General features: G+C 36.7%; 1 protein-coding gene across 2 annotated transcripts in view; it reads left to right on the forward strand.

Moving 5' to 3' along the window:
* Nucleotides 1-19,704, forward strand: part of LOC145670476 (calnexin-like) — a 45,613-nt gene that overhangs the window by 8,178 nt on the left and 17,731 nt on the right. For both annotated transcript variants that reach the window (XM_081739190.1, XM_081739191.1), the window contains exons 3-7: nt 4,085-4,244; nt 7,317-7,609; nt 12,023-12,190; nt 14,167-14,426; nt 18,354-18,585. In XM_081739190.1, coding sequence (XP_081595316.1) covers nt 4,085-4,244; nt 7,317-7,609; nt 12,023-12,190; nt 14,167-14,426; nt 18,354-18,585 — 1,113 coding nt within the window. The remainder of the gene's footprint in view (nt 1-4,084; nt 4,245-7,316; nt 7,610-12,022; nt 12,191-14,166; nt 14,427-18,353; nt 18,586-19,704) is intronic.

Raw genomic sequence — 19,704 nt, forward strand, 5'->3', positions numbered from 1 at the left:
AACGAGGCTTTGTGACCACCCTGTATATTTATTTGGAAGGTAACACTATTTAGAATAATCGTTTCAAAAGAAAGAAAAAAAAGTGTGCAGTTCAGTTTTTGCTGCATTAAACTCTCGGTCTTGATAATAGCGTAACGGGTGAGTGGGGGTGGGGGATAAAGGAAGGGAAATATATAAGGATACGGTAATAGCATAGGAATATTAGCTGTCTGTAAACAAACACTTGAAAGCGAAAAAAATCTAGGGAAGGGTTCTCATTATTTATTTGTTTTCATAATTGCCTTTTGCCGTATGAAAGCATCTGCTTCATTTATATATACCTAGGTATACAAAAAGGTCGTTCATTTTTCTAGAAATTTGTGATGCATGTCATTGGAAAAGTTAAAAAAAAACGGTGTATTTATTTGACAAGGATTTTTTTTTCAGCACTAAGGTCTCTGTAGTTGAGTAGAAGATTTGAACTATTGGTACTGGAAAGTTGAGAAATACGTCCTTTTCAGTAGTTACTAATTAACTTGTGGAGTAAAATTAAGAATTTTCTATTAGGATTAAGTCAGATGTTTGCGTTATTAGAAATTGTTCGGTTATGTCAATGAAAACTTTGTTTCGACGATATTGAAAAGGAGGGTTGAGTATAAACAACTTCAGCATTGGTTGTTATTCGAAAATTAAGTTGTGTATATTTATTTGTTTATTTTATATCTCTTTGCCGTTTGTTAAGTAATCTTGCTCAATTAACAACATTGAAATATCGTGAAGTTAAATTTCAGTTGTTCTGAGAATAATACTGTGAATTGTACAACAAGGAAAACAGAAAGTGTGCTGAAAAAAGTAACATACATTTTAACAATTAGAAATAATTTCACTTCCTAAGTGAATACTCAACCAATCTAAGTAAATTTTGATTGTTACACATTTCTAATTGTTTCTTCTTCGTTATTCTTCTTCAGTTTCTATAAAAATATCTTAACGATGTTGGTACTCAGAAACCAAATCGTTATTTTCTTCCTTATATGAGAAAGATCTTTACCTGTGGGTATCTTACCCAAAATGGCTGACACGATCCCACGTTGAACTGCGATACTGATCCGTTGAATAAGAAAAGATTTAGATCGTTTATCTCCTGATATAAATGAAATACGATGGCCAGTTTCATTGATAAAATTAGCTCCTTCTTGACCCAAAGTGCCACTTGACTCGATGGCAGTTGGAACAAACTAATATTTACCAAGGAGATTAATATATTTATTTCTTTTTTCGGCCTCCTTACGAGCAGCTACGGGACCTGCGCGTGATGATGAATGTGGAAGATGTGAGGAAGCGTAAGTATCTGTGCAGATGAAGTCCCGAACTAGAGCTTTCCCTTTTTGGAAGGTACTAAAGTAATTCTGTCTATAGTCTTTTTCCATCTGAACGACTGCATCCGTTTGGTTCTCGTACTGATGGGAGACTTGCAGATGTGAGAGCTCTCAAAATGATATCGTTCACGCTTGAGTGCCGTGATTGTCTACCTGCGCCCCTCTTGCATGATAAGCCATGTAAACCTCTTATCGACGAGAACATTACAAGCACGACAACGGTGTGGTTTACAAATATTTGCTCCTAACCGCAAAGCTCTAGCTATACGGAAACTTTCATTGCTGAGATGTAGACCAACAGAAGATGACGGTAGAGATTGAAGCCATGCACCGTTTTTCTGGGACGAAACAGCAAGAAATCTGGCCTTGTCTTCGATCTTATGACTTGATTGCATTAATGAGGAAATAAGAAATAACAAAATCAAGTTAGCCAACATAGTTATTAAGAATAGACTTAGCAGAACATTTTTATTATTATTATTATTAAATGTTTTCGGTAAATATGAAAAACTATACATAGTTTATAGTTGTATCTGAGATAAATGTAAACAGTGCATATGAGAATTGATGTAAAGTAAATAATTTTGCTTTCAGATATGATATACACAAAAGTATAGCAAGGTATGCATGTTGATATTGTTACAGTTTTAGCTGTAGTGAAAGCATATCTATACATTTATTTACAAGAAATATCATTGAAAATGTTGTATTACTTTGTAATCATAGCTTAGATTACAGAATTTAGGCTTAACACAAAATTTCAGATTAAAGAAAATTGCAAGTATACACTTTGCTGCTCGTTTTCTTACATTATGCAGTAAAATATTTTATGTACACTCAGTCGTGATGGTGAGGCATCTTAACTCCTGCAGAGCATTATCCACAAGTGGAAATAGAAGTTCGAGAAATCACGTATGTTACTGTCAATCACAGAATACAGATGGTCAAAATATGGAAACGCCTATTTTAAAAAAAACACACACACACAGCTTACCAATGCCACGTGGAATATCACACCATCTGCGTGCGATGCATCACTCTTATGGGAAATTCGAGAGAAAGCACTCACTTGCTGAGAAAGTAAGTTTGTCATTTGAAGGACCAATTCATGCTGATTACAACAAGGTAATAAAATTCCTGTACGGCTGAGAACTGTTCCAGAGATTCAACTTGGAAGTTTATATGAAAAAATGAGTATATGCGCGTACATCATTAGCAACGACTATTGACATACGAATTGAAATCTGTCGGAGGTAACAGAAAAGACTGTTTAGCAATAACTAACGGGTTAGTTAGTTAAAATTAGTCATTATACTGTTCACAATAATGATAGTTAGAGATGAAAATTGAGGACTTGTTATTCTGTTATATGAAGAAATGACGCAGGCAAAAAAGACTTCCTTGCACCATGAACATTTTATATGTGCAGTTGCGTTTCATCCGTCAAAGAAACAGTTCGCATAATCAAAGCGAAAAGCAAATTCCGCAGGTGATTCAAAGGTATATAATTTGTTCAGTAACCTGCCTTGTGGAACACACTGAAACAATCTAACGTATCGCGGTGATCGGAACTGATTCATTAACATGGACACGAACTTGTTTCGTTGGTACATCATAACGACTGGATGAAGAAGTTTCATACTATATACAAATCTCCTGCCATAATCGATCGGTCGGAATCCAGACACATCAAATGGTTGTATAAAATCATCTGCAGTTCTTTAGTATTTTCTCAACCATTACATCTTTGCCATCCGTCATCCAACTTGCAATGGACAATGTTTGTGAATGAACCTCAATAACCAAACAGTAGGAAGTTCCAACCATCAAAACTACATAATAACGGTAGGTCGCTAGGATTCGAAATCGTACATTTAACGAATCTCTGGAACAGTTCTCAACCGTACAGGAATTTCATTATCTTGTTGTAATCAGCTTGAATTGGTCTTTCAAATTGCATGCTTAGTTTCTTTGCAGGCAAGTGCTTTCTCTCGAACTTCCCTTGTCAGTTCCGTGAGAAAGGATGAAGGCGGGAAATCTGCGCAGGATTCATTCTCCAAAGTGGGCCATAGATGTTCAGTTATGTTTGAGTCCGGGGATTGGGCACGCCAGGGGAGGTGTTCAACTTATTCCTGATGTTCGAAGATTACACAAATGCTGGACAAGGTGTGTTGCCTCCTCTGGTGATTATTTTGAAGGATATAAAGTCCTTTGAAAGTAAAGACTCTTCTCTTTCGAATAGCAATAAGTTAGGTATTTTTATTTACGCACCTTGTATTAAAATATACATAACAGGCTGGAAATACAGGATCGATTAAACCTACATTCGTATTTATTAGTTATTCTGCTAAGTTACCATTGCTATGTCAAGATTATTTGTATTATTTGTAACAGGTATTTTCAAAATATAACTAACATTGGTTAATGAATTACACAAACCTGAAAGTACTTTATGCTGTGTGTAGCACCCTCCAAACTGTATTATTGGCCCTATAATTGCTTATTATATTAGTGCCCAAGGTATGCATGATTCAATTGAGTTGATTTTGAGTTTAACGTCCGTTTCAGCAGCGAGGCTATATGAGACGGGACCTACTGATTAACGTGGAATCCTAACAACATGAGCTCTCACCGGAATTCGAACCCGGATCTCCCACGTCAAAGGTGCGTACGCTAACCGAGATATACGTGACGTTAGTAAATAAATGTGTAATTTTGTGTTCCAGACGAAACAGGAGGAAGAAGAAATCAAGTACACGAGCCCAAAACCAGAAGGTCCGTACCATTTCGCAGAGCATTTCGATGATCTTGGAACGTTTAAACAGAAGTGGATCACATCGGAAGCAAAGAAGGAAGACACGGATGATAGTATAGCTAAATATGATGGTAAGTATTTCGCATATTAACATAAATTTCTCCAGTATTTTACGTCACGAAATTCAGAGAGAAACTCTTCACTCATCAGTGGAGGAGGGGAAGGTATTTGGATTGGGTAAGGGGTGGATGTTTAGGTGATAAGGAAGCAGAATAACTTCGATGTTGTGTAAGGGTTTTAAACATAATCAATCAGGAAATAAGTACTTTGAATCAAAAACTATTAAAGGTTGTGATATATGCATTTCTTGTGCAGTAATTAATTACTACGTCCGTAGTTGTATTTTATATGCAATATGTAATAAATATTAGTCTGTAAAACATTACATGGAGTAAATATATATAGACCGACTGAAAGTAGTACATTGCAGTACAAGAACGAAAAAAATATTAATATTCTGTTCAATGCAGTTTACTTAAATATAGAAGTCTCTCTTTCTGTGTCTCGTACATATACACTAAATTTGACCGTGGAACATAAAGATTGGAAATTTGGCAAGTGAGGTTTTCTACTGCAGAGAAGATTAATGTTTTTCTCTCCATCAACGTGGAAGACTCAGAATGGGAAGGATGTAAATATTGTCCATCTAGGAGGATGGGTGTCCATCTATGTTGCGAGACATATTCAGAAAGTAAGTTTCGAAAGTGCCCCAAGATGATAGGAGTGCGTGACGGGATAATCTGCAGCAGGGAACAAGAGAACAGCGGGAACTGATATGAGAGTTCGAACATTATAAACCGCCAGTTTTAGGAAATTGCTTACTGCATCCTTTCCGCAAATTCGGGCGTAACCATAGCCGGTCTGCCATTATGCTCGTCGTACATGTTAGTATAGCCTGCTGTGAATTGTCTGCAACATCTTGTGACCATACCTCATGGCGTCCGATTCATACATTTCACACAACTGCCAGTAGATCTCTGACAGCTTCGTAGCGTGAAATAACCTGATTACCGCGCGTACCTCACATTGGAAGAGATACTGTATGTGCGAAACCGTGTTTATGGTGCCACAATTCTCATCACTGACTCCACACAGCTGCCCTCGCGCCAGATTATGGATATGTGTTCCTCTTCTACAACTGCTCAAGCGCACCCCGCTGTGATTACCTGTGCCATATTAGGACACTTTCAGGCTTTTCCTTCTGGATGACGCGCATTGCATTCCGTATTTCATGAAGGAGAATGTTATCACCAGAAGGATGGCAATTTGTAATACTATTGCTGAATTCCAAAGAGGGTATGATTGCAGAACACATTATTTTCAGTTAAGAAATACTTCAATATTGTACATTTTCAACTTGGAATTGCCATTTGATTTAATAAGATGCATATTCAATATTCATTGTATATATTAAAGAAACCTAAAACTACCCAGAATTATCCAATGTGTACGTATACATGTACAAGACAATTTTTCGAGAAATTACTGATATGAAAGATAAAGGGTGAGAAGTAATCATATACGAACGAAGATAATCACTCCCCCCCTCCCCACCACATACATAATTTGATAATTTTGGTTGCTTTGGAGAAGTTTTTTTTCTTTCTTTCTTAATCTCGTGTTTCTCATTTTAAAATAACATATCTAAGTTGTATTACTTATGTTCTTGAAATTATAATATTGCTCTTCGTTCTAAAATTATCTGAAGAGAAAAAGAGATTGAGAAGAATTATACTAATAGCTCTTTCTCAGTGATTGTCAGTGTACTTTTTCTTAACATTTTATACCCTTCTGCGCTCTTTTGGAATGCTGACTGGATGACCTCACAGGGGCCGCGGTGGCTCAGTGCGTTCATCTCTGGTACATGGGGTCCTTGGTTCGATCTCAGTTCGCACCAAGTGAACTTTGTGGTGGACAAACACTGTGTGGAGGGATTTTCTCGGGGTTCTCCCGTTTCCTCCCATTTTATTCATTCCACCATTTTCGTTCATTTCTCATCACAACCGTCTCCTTTAGCCTAGCTGGGCGTAAACGTGTGACGTAAAACTTAGATTTCATTTTTTTCTATGTTGATGCCAAATTGTGTGTCTTCTTTTCCCAGCTTCATAAATATTATTTTGTTGTTATTTATTCTTTTATGTATATTGTGGTTCACTTACCTACGAAATCAGTAGAATACGAGAATCAATTGACTCTCTGGACGAACAACAGACATCACCAGCCCTTTGCTGTCAACTTTTGTTGCGCTTGAACTAGCTATATTCGCAACCTCTCACGTGCATATTTATTTTCACCAGTGTGGTCAAATTTTAGCCCCTAGATAGCACAGATATATTATTTTGTCAGAGGGGAAGCTTATCTTGAACACGTATCGTTTTCACGTTTATGTTGTTGAGAATAAGATTAACAATTCGGATGTTGATCCGAAACTTCTCAAAGATTCCGGTTCTAAATATTATCTAATAAACAAACAGCACAGCGGCAAAACAAACAGTATTGAAATTCGCTACGGATGGCGCGTAGATGCAATGTGGTATGAGCTGTGAGCGCCAACCTGTGCTTAGTTGTGTGTGAACTAGCGTAGTGTGCAGGTGGTGCGAAGATAATGCTACTCACAACAAAGGAGAAAGAGTTTATTGTCTAGCACTATTTTCACTCATACGGTGTGGGGCAGCGTCTCACTGGAGATGAGCGCGCACGTCTACTGTATTGCTCTGGAGTGTTAGCTATGGCATATGAGGGTGAAGATTTCATTAGCAATATATGGTTCAGTGATGAAAGCCATGTGTACCCTTGATCGCTACGTCAATCGACAGTTTATTATTGACCCTGTCTTGCACGATTTGTGCGGCTTTTACTGCACGAAAAATCTGTCGTTATAACAACAATGGATGCAGGCAGACGGAATTACTGCTCACACTGCGAGTCACTTGCCCTAACAAATTATGTACTGTATCTTTTGAAAAAGCAAGTCGTGTTATTTTAGAAATGTCTTTAAAATAAAAGCTGCTCAAATGAGTTGTTTTCTACTTCCGTCTGCTACAAAAGAAACACGGTATTTTAAAGTCAGACTGGAGAAGTTCATGGTTTGTATTGTACGGAGCATGAAAACACGAAAGTATACCTTTTTTTCTCTCTCAAAGGTTTATGGGAACTGGATGAGCCCGAGCGTGATGGACTGAAGGGTGACCGAGGTCTTGTGTTGAAATCGAAAGCCAAACACGCCGCTATATCTGCTAAACTAGCAAAACCTTTTCATTTCCTGGAGAAACCACTGATCGTTCAATACGAAGTGAACTTTCAGAATGGACAGGAATGTGGTGGAGCCTACCTCAAGCTTCTATCGGTGGATAAAAACCTGAATTTGAAGCTATTCCACGACAAAACTCCATATACTATCATGTTTGGGCCTGATAAGTGTGGGAATGACCATAAGGTAAGTAATGAAGTTATGAATAAACGTAAGTAAAGATTTTATAGTGTATATACAGTAACAACAGTTAAAAATAAGGTAAAATTTGAACTTTCAGACTAGTGCGCGCAATATAGAAACAAGAATGTTCATGTACAATGTTTTTTAAAATCACTTGTTCATCCCTTTTACAATAAAGGAAAATGAATCTGATTTTAAAAAAAATCTTTTGCTAATACCAATGGTAAAAGTTTTCATGCGTGGATAAATTTCTAAATGTGTTTTTTATACTAATTGATGGTGCGGAATCCAATGGGAGCATTGTTAGAAACAATCGTCCATGGGGTCAACGAGAGAATTAACATCAAATTTGAAATATAAATCTTTGCTTAAGTCTCAAGCAAATTTCTTGAATGGATCTTACTACAAACATTGCTTAACCGTTTCGGGATTTATGGAGTATATCGGGTAAAAATGGCGCCTACGGACCACAGAGCATTATTCTACAAGTCAAAATAAAGCAAAAAATATATATATTTGTATACTTTTCGACTCGTCCTCTGGAGATACAAATTACACTATGTGGCAACGTCGCAATAAAGAACCGTAGATTAGATCTCGTACCAATCTGTAAAATAGTAATATCGATTCTTTCCAGATGGCATCTAAAGTCGGTATTGATTGACACTAGCATCACTTATTAGTGAAGCAATCGATTGAACTGCTTGTTGTGTTCGTAGAGTAATGCTAATGACTCCAAATTAATCTCCAACTTTGCCGCATTGTGAAATTTTGATTCCCCATAGCGGCTGAAGGAGGCCCCGGAGGGCATACCTTCATATAACATTTTCGCTTATATATATAAAATACACACCATACATTTTTCAGGAAAAAAAAAATCCCCATTTTTTCCTCTTCATGTATGATACAGATATGCGAATGGTACAGTTTGGAAGGTTATTTTATTTTCAAGAGAATGAGGTACGAACCAAATGTTGATGATACAGTAGGTGCTTGACTGAAAGTCTAAAAGTTTACCTAAAAAATCCCAAAATTGTTGTCACATACAAACGCTTCTTATTAATTAACAAACTTCCGGTTCCTTATTAAGATATTTAAATAGAAAACAGTATACACATTTAAGCACATATGTATAATTACCTGTCTGACATATAATTGTACGGTTTCGTCGACTTTTCTGGTGATTGCTTTTTTTATTTACTTTTTTCTTTGTTTTGTTTATATCATATCAGCACATAAACGAATAAACTTTACAGAGATTGTATTTCGTTGGTACAATATTCTGAAAGAAAATTCAACACGTTATCAATAATATGTAAGATATAGCAGAAGTTGCATCCCAAATTTGAGCTTTTTAATTTTTATTTTCGTGTCCCCATGGAAGGATATGTTTAACACTGATTCCATTGGATTCCTCATATTAACGTAAAAAGCACAGTTAGAAATTATCCAAGCGTTTACCATTGACATGAGCAATCGTTTTCTAATCGTAGTTAAATTACCGGTAACTTCTTTTTCGTAGTGTTACTTCCAGCTTCCACAACAGATCATAAGTTGATTTTTTTAAAGTAAAACTCCTTATTCAGAATTTGACTTGTTCGAGAAAACAGTTTTGCTTCAAACTTTTCTGCTTCTAAAATATATCCTTTGCCTTAAATTGAAATTGAAAATGTGATGTTAAAGTGGCTTTATATTTGGGGTACCATTCGTTAACTCCGTCAAAAATTTCGAAAACTATTTAGTTAGAGTATGAAAACTTAATCGGGAGCACTGGGAGTAAGTGATGTAATTTTCAATTCCCGACATTGACTGGAACTGGACTTGCATTTTAAAACGGAATATTGTAATTTGTAAATCAAAATCGTATTAAAATCTTGTTAAACCAAAAATATCTACCTACTTGCCTTTTAAAAGCCATATTATTCCAATCACACGCAGAATATACTTAGTACTTTAGCTTGAACGAAGATCTTAATTGGCCAAACACAATTCACATTTGTTTAATATAACTTGCCCTGTGTATGGTTAAGAAATAGGTGTTTTGAAAGAGTAGGTGGGGATAGCCCTTTTATCCCTGAAATTACATTGAAAATAAGGCAGAAAATACAGCTTTAAGAAACAACCTTATAAAGTGCTTTGAGTGTCTTTTATGAGTAGAAGAGCAGTTACAAAGCAAAATGTACGAAACATATTTATTTTTTGTGAATCTCTTGAATGCGACTGAATTTTTGTGAATGTTGACAATAAGAAAGCAAAATATATATATATATCAATAGTAGCACATGCTGCCATCTACTGGCAGTTGAGGAGCCGTTAAGGTATACTTTTTTTTTTTTTTTTTTTAACTACTTGTAATTATATTCAGTTTTCCTGTTAGGAATTAATTTTTCTATTCCCGCTTCGGAACTGACTCATTTGTTTCAACCATAAATATAAGAAAATGAATATACCGTGTGCCTGTCGCGAAAACGGCATCGTCCGCTGGCGACTTTCGAACGGGACCGCCGAACTTTACCTGTAACTATAACATTTTAACACTTAGCTTAGAAACATATTTTTATAAAACACTTCCCACATCTCAAATGAAGTTATTCCTAATGTGCTACTAGGTGGTGTAGTCAGTTCAAAAATAAACTTTACTTTTTTCCATGGGATTTTTAATTGTACACTCAACAAGTTAGACTTGTGTTAGAGACAGGCCCGTAGCCAGCCTGGATTTATTAGGCAGGTGGGGGGGGGGGGGAGGAGGCAAATTATGTTCCTTTCTAGAGAAGAAAATTTGTTTATATTTAGAGGTCACTCATGAACCATAAAGTATTCCAGATTTGAACATTGCCTTGTATTGGTACAGAACGTTTCTGTGCAACTTTAGTGATACCAGCAACCCTAGAAGGCATGGAAAACGAAGATAGTTATTCTGTACGTTACTCTACGATAAGAAAGAGAGAGAGCAAATCCGTTCCACTAGTTTAGCTAATGTGCAAGAGCAGTTCCGGCCAGAGAAACCTTTGATTGTACACATAGACGGAAAATTATTGGAAATATGTCTGGAAAAGTAACGATCGATTGCCTTCCTCTTATGCATTCCGCCCCTAAAAATGAGTATCAACTTTTTAAGCTGTTTCAAAGTTCCCCAAGAAACTTCAGGAGCAGGAACTGCTTGGGGTGGCCCTGAGAGGGAGTTCTGTTCCCCTAACAGCTTCGAAATTTTCCTCGGTGCATGTCTCTGACCATGCTCAACGTATGTTACCAGTCTTTCCTCAGTACTGTTCTCACTCTCTTCCCATATAATCTTTTGAGTTCATACTCCTGGTGATAAGGTGTAGGTGTGTGGTGTGTGTGAGAGAGAGTGTGTGTGCTCGCGAGCGCACAGTTGCACAAGCATAAATCATTTGTTCGGCGAGCTGTATAGCAGTTCCTCAAACATTCTTCACTACTGTACCTGCTGTCAACGGCAATGCCGGACAAGATGTTGCTCTTACCTAAACTCACTTAAAATGTATAGTCAGGGACGAAAATCAGTTGTACTGTCTTCTACAGACAATTCAGGATCATTGTAAAAATATATTCGAAAGGTAATATACTTACTATTGTAAATCGGTTTTAGAACAGACTGTTGTGTTATGGTCTTGTGGTGTAAAATAATGTTTATTGTTTTCATTTATTTTAATTTCAAATTTATATTCCTCAATTAATAGAAAATATCATAATTATAACAATGACGTTGAAAGAAAATATTTTCTGAGACATTAATTTTATTGTTGAAATACATATGATCTTACTTTATAATTATGCATATGTGAGCGACCTTCAGTTTAAACCAATTATTATTAAATGTTTCATAAATTACCAAAACATACAGTGTAACAAACTGAGGAGCTATAGGTATCATTCGAAGGACTTCCTTCACACTTTCAAGCAATTGTTCATCTGTCCTGTATTGGCGATAAGACATATGAATTGATTATTCTCCACAGCGAGCTGTCTGTTGCTGTAGGGCCGAGTTTAGTGGGGGTCATTTCAATGGGGGAGGAAATGCAGAACTACATCGAATCCACATGACTGGAAATTGTTCATTAAAGTAATCACTCAGATCAAAAGCAAACTGAGCTGGATCCGCGTTTTGCTGTACCCACACACGACGCATGTTTCCTTTCTCTTGCAGATGAAGTGTTAACCGAGTTTGCAACATGTATAAATAGGTACTACACGTGTTTCTCTGTGACACTGAGACCTAAATGTACGGGGATTTCTCGGACGCCCTTGTATATGAATGATTTTCGGTAATTCGAAATACAGGTACACTAATCTTTTGTCATATAAAATACAATTCTGTTTCAACACTGATAAGGGAGTGTAGAGCAAGTCCTACCAAGTAGATGTTAAACTTCATTAATATTTGTATTTTGTTTTCAGCTTCACTTTATTTTCCGTCACAAGAGTCCTCTGAATGGAACATATGAGGAGAAACACTGCAAGAAGCCAAAAGAAAGGATAGAAGAACCGTTTAAGGATAAAAAGCCACATTTGTTTACTCTTATAGTGAGCCCTGATAATACCTACCAAATTAAAGTAGATAATAAGGTAAGCTTCGTGTGTCATATTATATTTTTTACACGATTTTATGAAATTTTAGTTCTCTGTTTGGGTCTAATTTCGGAATATATTGTTTATATACTACTGCAGATCTGCCCTTCTATATCTTTTGCATCTTGCTTGTCTCCGATTGTGATAATTTTGTCGATTTCTACCGATTAAAATTAAGTGTATGAAAAAATGTTTGACAATTTTTTGTTGTTAATTTTGTTTTTAACACTCTTGCTGCCTCGTGTACCACTGGTGGACACACCGACACGAAGGGGCCACGGATATGCCCTTGGTACATACCTGTTCTCTCCTAAGCCGCGTGAAGATTCTATAAACGTGGCTCATCTCTGCTTGCGAAGAAATATAATTATTGGTACGTTGAAAATGAAGTGAAGAGATCCTGATCACAAGAAGTTTAAAACAATAAATAAATAAATAATGATGGCCTCGCAGTAATATTCACTATAAACTTCCGTTGGCAGCAAGAACGTTAAAAAATACATGGAACCTCTGTTAATGGACACCATAGTGTAGAGGATATATCTTTGTCCCTGCAAAAATATATTTATTATTACGGAGCAAAACCCTTCAATTTATGGACATAGACAGTCTTCTCCCTCTCCCCCTAAGCACTTTAGTAACTCTAGCATAACAGACAGTTACACGTATTCAGTGCAGAAGATACTTTCTCCAATGTGAAAATAAATCTGGGACATGATACAGCAAACTTCAATTAGTTTCATTTTTTGTTAAGTTCTGTGCAAATTAGAGACTTTTACAAAGGATAGTATATATTTAAAGAAAATTACGTGTGAAGTATTGCATGCCCAAATATCTATCCGCCAGCGATACATTTGTTTCTTAACAGAGGGTATTTAACCTCCAAAAGTTCGAACACTAAGTAGAGAATTTTGATATTAGCCTATATTTGCATTTATAACTGATGTATTTATTGTATACCACATACAATCACCACAGAACTAACAGTAATATCTCATCTCTCGGTAACGTACACCTCTCGTTTACGAACATGTAGTTACGTTCAATTGGTATCCGTATATTTATCTGTAACATGCACCTCTCGTTTATGAACATATATTTATGTCCGATTGGCATCGGTTATTCGAGATTCTCTCTCTCTATACATATATATATATATATATATATATAAAATCATATGTTATACGCGATGTACAGAAGTCATTCGAACTTGAACAAATTCAGCATGAAGTTAGATCCTGACATGCGTAGTCCACATGTGAAACCTTTGGTTCTCGAGTTATTGGCATCAAAGTTGGAGTTTCCATCGAGTCAACTTTACATAAGACATTTTGAGTATAGTTGCAAGTAATTGCGATAATAATGCCTGTTGTGCCGTATGGCAAGGAAATATGGTCGCGTACTTTGAGAGAAAGATGAAAACTAAAAGTACTTGAGAATGAAATTCTGAGACTAATATTCGGACCAAGAAGGAGGGAAATTGGGAATGGCGGAACTGCATAATTCATACCATTTACCTAACCTGGTTAGGTTATTAAGTCGAGGAGGCTCAGATGAGCAAGCCATGTAGCCAGAATGGAGGAAAATATGAACACTTCAAAATTTTAACTAGAAATCCAATCGGAAAAGACCCATTAGGAACACCTAGACGCAGGTGGGTTTGAAAGTCAATATTGAGATTGATCTCGTAGAAATCGGAATACAAAGTTGGAACTGGATCCAGTTGGCTACGGACAGAAGTCAGTGAAGAGCTTTTGTGAATGCAGCGTTGAACTTTCGGATTCCATAGATTGTTAGTTACAAGTAATTAATGACGGAAGTTCAAAGATATTTTGATTATAATTAAGAATAAGGAAATTTATATTAATACATTTTGAATAGGTGATTAATGAGGGAAGTTTAAAATATTTTGACTAGAATTGCAAGTAACTAATGAGGGAATTTGTATTAGGACATTTTGACTATAATTGCAGGTGGTTAATGAAGGAAGTTTGCTGGAAGATTTCACACCGCCAGTGAACCCTCCAGCGGAGATTGACGATCCGAATGATGTGAAGCCTGCAGATTGGGATGAACGGGAGAAGATCCCCGATCCCGATGCCAAGAAGCCCGATGACTGGGATGAAGACGCCCCTGCAATGATTCCAGATGAAAATGCGGAGAAACCCAAGGGATGGTTAGATGATGAGCCAGAAATGATACCAGATCCTAATGCAGAAAAACCTGACGATTGGTAAGTATTGTTTGATTAGATATAACAGTGCACATAGGTTATTTTGTATATTTTTTGAAGACTAAAGTATACGTGCAATTACGCTTATGAAATATGTCAAATGTGCATTTAATATACTTCAATACGAAATAAAACATGTAGCGGAACAGTAAATAATTTTGAAGTTGTGCGGCTAGAAACTAAACGAAAACTCAGCTCTTGTGCTTCAGCCCTTGGGGCCTACCAGCGGACTTGTGGCACTCGTCCCTGGGATGATGTGCCCTGGGATCCGCAGCGAGCCTGAAATGATATGCGTCCCTCACTTCACTGTTACAGCCGTGTGCACCAACGAAGTTCAAACGAGCGTTCACTCAAACGCGTTCAATATTAAACTTTCAAGTTTAAACGTGGTTCCAGGACTTTTGTTGCACCATTGAAAGTCGAAGTTCAGTACATCTCGTTTATGTAATTTTCGGTCAATTTGTAAAATCGACTTTGATTGGTTGTCTTTCGTCTCTAATCTTCGTTTAACAAAGTAACAAATGAAGAAAGCATACCGGGTGCCGGTCTTTCCGACTTTAGAGATTGTATGCATAGAGTTGTGAGTAGTCTAATTTCAGTGATCGTAATTGTGATGGAAAAATAATGAAACCACGAACAAAAATAAATTCAGAGGCTAATGAAGGACGACAGATCATGAAGATAATAGGAAAAACAAGAAACAGCATGCTTGATCATCTTATTCGGTACTCCGATTTTATCACCGTGTTGATAGAGGGAAAGGCAGAAAGGAAACCAGAAAGAGGAAGACCAAGGATAGAATATCTAGATGCAGTTACGAAGAAGAGACCTTAACAAAATATACAGTGCTGGAAATTGGTATAAAGGCAGAGAGACATTTGAAAAAAGGGGGAGGCAAGAATACCGAGGATGGATAAAAATGATATATTTACAAAGTAGTATTGTATACTGTACAAAATCAAAGGCATATCGTTTGCTAATACGTCACTGGCACACGTGATTTACACAAAAAGAGAAATAAGACGATTTTCGGGTGGAAATTAGTATAAAGGCACCCACGGTTACTTGTTGTTTAGCGCCCTCTACACGTTCTGCACTACCCCTGATACGCCTTTGAGAATCAGCTGACGCAGTGCGATAAGAGAAGCGCGGGTGTTAACGTCTGTGAGCTGTTGTGTATGCCATGCCTCGTGGAAAATTGTCGAGTGAGGAACAAGTACGTGTCTCTGCGTACAAGGACATGGGCCTGTCAAATTGGCAAATTGCAAAACGGTTAAATCGTTAAAGTTGTGTAGTTGATAATTACGTTCGGTTGGGTGCACAATATGGAAAGAACGGGAAGTATGGTAGAACGAGAAAACTCTAGGGGACTGCGAAACGATTAAGTGTGTGCAAGGTAAGCCCCAGAAATATGTTCTCTTTCCAAATTGTTGTTGCTTGCAAGTTACCTGTCACATCCAGAAGAGTGCGTCAAATTTTGAATCAAGATCCACACCTTATATTCAAGAAATGGAAGTGTAAACCACTTCTTAGTGCGACGCACAAGCTGGTGCGTCTCCAATTTGCGGAAACACATATGCCGTGGACATCCGAATGGCATTACGTTGTGTTTAGTGATGAAAAGATGTTCAATTTAGATGGTCCGGATGGTTTTCAATACTACTGGCATGACCGTAGGAAAGTGCAAATCAGCAGAAATTTTAGTGGAGGAAGTGTTATGCTTTGGGCAGGGTTTTGTGTTAAAGATACATCCAATATTGCATGGCTCAACACCAAAATGAATTAATCTACGTACATAAAGATGTTAGAAATAGAATTGTTGCGGACGTATGAGGAGTTGGACGATCAGAACCTGATTTTCCAGCAGGACAACACTGCGATCCACAGGGCAACATCAGCTCAACAGTGGTTTCAAGATAAAAGACATGAAGGTTATGGAGTGGCCAGCGAGAAGTCCGGATCTTAACCTGATAGAAAACCTATGGGGCATCCTTGCGTGCAATGTTTATCGCAAGGAATGGCAATTTGGGACAACTGCTGAGTTGAAAAACGCGATACGAGAAGAGTGGTCAGCCATTCCACTGCAACAACTAACAGATCTCATAAACATAATGTGAAGCGTATATTCCAACTCATTCAGAAGAAAGGAGGGTCAATCAAGTACTGAACATCTATTTTCCATTCTGGACTGTACACTGTACTTTTATTTTTTGTAAAAGATAATGGGTGCCTTTATACTAATTTCCATCCGAAAACGGTCTAATTTCTATTTTGTGTAAACTACGCGAGCCAGTGTCGTATTAGCAAACGATATGCCTTTGATTTTGTGCAGTATACAATGTTACTTTGTAAATATATCATCTTTATCCATCCTCGGCATTCTTGCCCTCTTCTATTTTTAAATGTCCCTCTGCCTTTATATCAATTTCCAGCACTGTAGAACAGCTCTCTCAAGGGAGAGAAAAGTTTTAAAATTCCCATGTTGCCCACCAACCTATGGTTGAGGTAAGAAAGAAAGATCAAAATAGCTGTAGTAGATGTTCTGGGCCTTATGTGTCTCTCTATTTAAAGATACGGCAAATGTGTTTAAGGTTAACATGCATTTATTATATGAAATATTGATCTTGAACTCACTTAAGCATCTTTGTTTATAACTTTCATATACACTCCAACAACTCCGTGTCATCTTCAGTACGTATCCATTAAGGAATTTATGTTGCTTTGTGGACTCACATTACCAGTAACATTCCCGTACCGTAAAAGAGTTGGATTGATTTTAGTTTTAGCGTCCCGTTCAGCAGCGAGGCTATATGAGACGTGGACCTACTGATTAACGTGGAATCCGAACCACATGAGCTCCCGCCGGGAATCGAACCCGGGTCTCCATCGTACCGTAAAAGTTTATTATTATTATTATTATTATTATTATTTATTATTATTATTATTATTATTATTATTATTATTATTATTATTATTATTATTATTATTATTATTATTATTATTATTATTATTATTATTATTATTATTATTATTATTATTATTATTATACTCGTTGACACCATCCACAGTCCTAAATTGATTTCAAAAGAACCTACTTGAAGGTCGTAACGTGTTTGGCTTCTAAATTATTATAGCAATAAGCTGAGGCCAACACGGTCCGTGAAAGATATATATCGTGAGAGAAAAACACGTAAAAGTGTAATATTTCTTAACAATAACACATATAAACTTTTTTCCATAAACTATCACAACTTTAAACATCACCTTTTTTTCCTTTCATGTGGTTCCTCCGAAATAGCGCAATTTCACCTAATAAATTGAAAAATGAATTCGTTTGATTATAATAATGTCTTAAAACACAATACCATATTTTTTCAGCAACATTTAAAACTCTTAAAGCCTCGTGGAATCGTAATTGTTACAAGTTATATTTAAATTGAAAAACACGAATGAACAGATAACATATGACCCTAGTTTTGGGTGGATAGTACCGGAAACCTTCATTTACAATATTATTAAGATATCCTATAAATACATATATTAATAGCCCTTAAATTTTAACCTGCACCTTATCTGCAAGATTTCAGAGTGATTCGTATTTGTCACGGCTCGGGTAATTCCGGGCCTAGTTCCTCATCTAGCCACTAGCACCATTCAGAATAGGCAAGCAGAAAAGTAATAAGACTATCCCTCTCTCTTCTCGGAGATAAATAATCGTGCTCGTACAATATTGTATATTTTGAAATTTGTCCTTGCATTTATTGGAGCTATTACGCCACAAGGGTTAGTATGCTTCACTGTCATCACAATGTGTGGCTTCCTGTGATAACACGGGTGCTTAAGTGAATTGAAGATCACTATTCTAATGTACATTCAATATGTCTTGTCGTTCGTTGAGTAATGAACTTTTTTATATTTGAAATGTAGGGATACTGAAATGGATGGAGACTGGGAGCCACCAATGGTGAAAAATCCTGTCTGTGATAACGCTCCAGGTTGTGGTGAATGGAAACCCCCTATGGTGAGCAACCCGAAATACGTTGGAAAGTGGAAAGCGCCACTCATTGCCAACCCCAATTACAAAGGAAAGTGGAAGCCCAAGAAGATTCCAAATCCTCATTTCTTCGAAGATAAGCAACCATTCAGAATGACTGCGATCGTAAGTACTCTTGATTTCCTTCAGTCTTTCTTTTGTTATCTTTTTGTTCTGTTTATTTCTTGCTCTTGATTGCTTCCTTTCTCTTGTTCTTTCTTTCATTCTTGCTTCCTTTAATTCGTGTTCCTTCTTTCTTGCTTTGTTCTTTTCTCGTTCTTTTTTCTTTATTTCTTTCCTACTGTCCTTCCTTTGTCTTCTTTTTTGCCGTCTCTTATTCTTGTTCTTTCTTTGGCTTGTTTTCTTTCTTTGTTCCTTTCCTTTATTTCTTTCGTTTTGGCTCTTTCTTTATCTGCCCACTGTTGTTCTAGAGGCTAACACGTGTGCCTTTGATGCACGTGGGCCCAGTGGGAGAGCAGAAAAAATCATTTCAAAATCATTCACTTCGATTAGTCATCCGTCTCCTTTATTTTAAAGTCCATGCCATACCTTTCCAGCTTGTAATGATATCCGTATAAATATGTAAATGTTATGGACAGTGGTCCGGTGCCGAAGATATAATTTTCTTTTATGTTCACATCTTTACATTTACGTTGTTAGTTTTAGTGGCCAGACAAATTTTTCTGTGCAGTTAAGCTAGAATACGTAGGGAAGCCATTATGAATGGATGTAAATTCAATTTGTAAAGAAGAAATTTTGTTAAAATAATAAGGTAAATGTTGAAAATTATTCGAAAATACGTAAGTTTAAATCTGTTTTATTCTGCGAGTTATTATTGAACATACATGAAGTAAATTACGTCTTAAGCAGTTCAATAATCTTATTTTGATGAACTTAGGACGAATATGTAACTCTGTCCAGAATAGTTAAAGCTAGTAATACAAATGTTACAAGTTGTGTCCATGCGTTTCCAACATTACTATGTACGCATAATGTCCAAATAATTGTGACGAAACAGCTAATTGCGTGGTTTCTGTGTGCGGGGTCTCTGGTTCGATTTCTACTGCGATTCTTCCCTCGAGTGTAAATGCGAATAGTAGCTGGGGTCCTCCTTTAAGCAGTATATCCCGTCCATCTGTTCTCGATGCTGAAACGGAACCTTAAACTTCAAGTAATTACGTTGCCTTCTAATAAAACATTATTCAGAATGGATCTACATTACATTGAAGCTTTTTAACATAACAC

The sequence above is a fragment of the Thermobia domestica genome, chromosome 14 (assembly GCF_964235325.1).
Source record: "Thermobia domestica chromosome 14, izTheDome1.hap1.1, whole genome shotgun sequence".
Taxonomy (NCBI): domain Eukaryota; kingdom Metazoa; phylum Arthropoda; class Insecta; order Zygentoma; family Lepismatidae; genus Thermobia; species Thermobia domestica.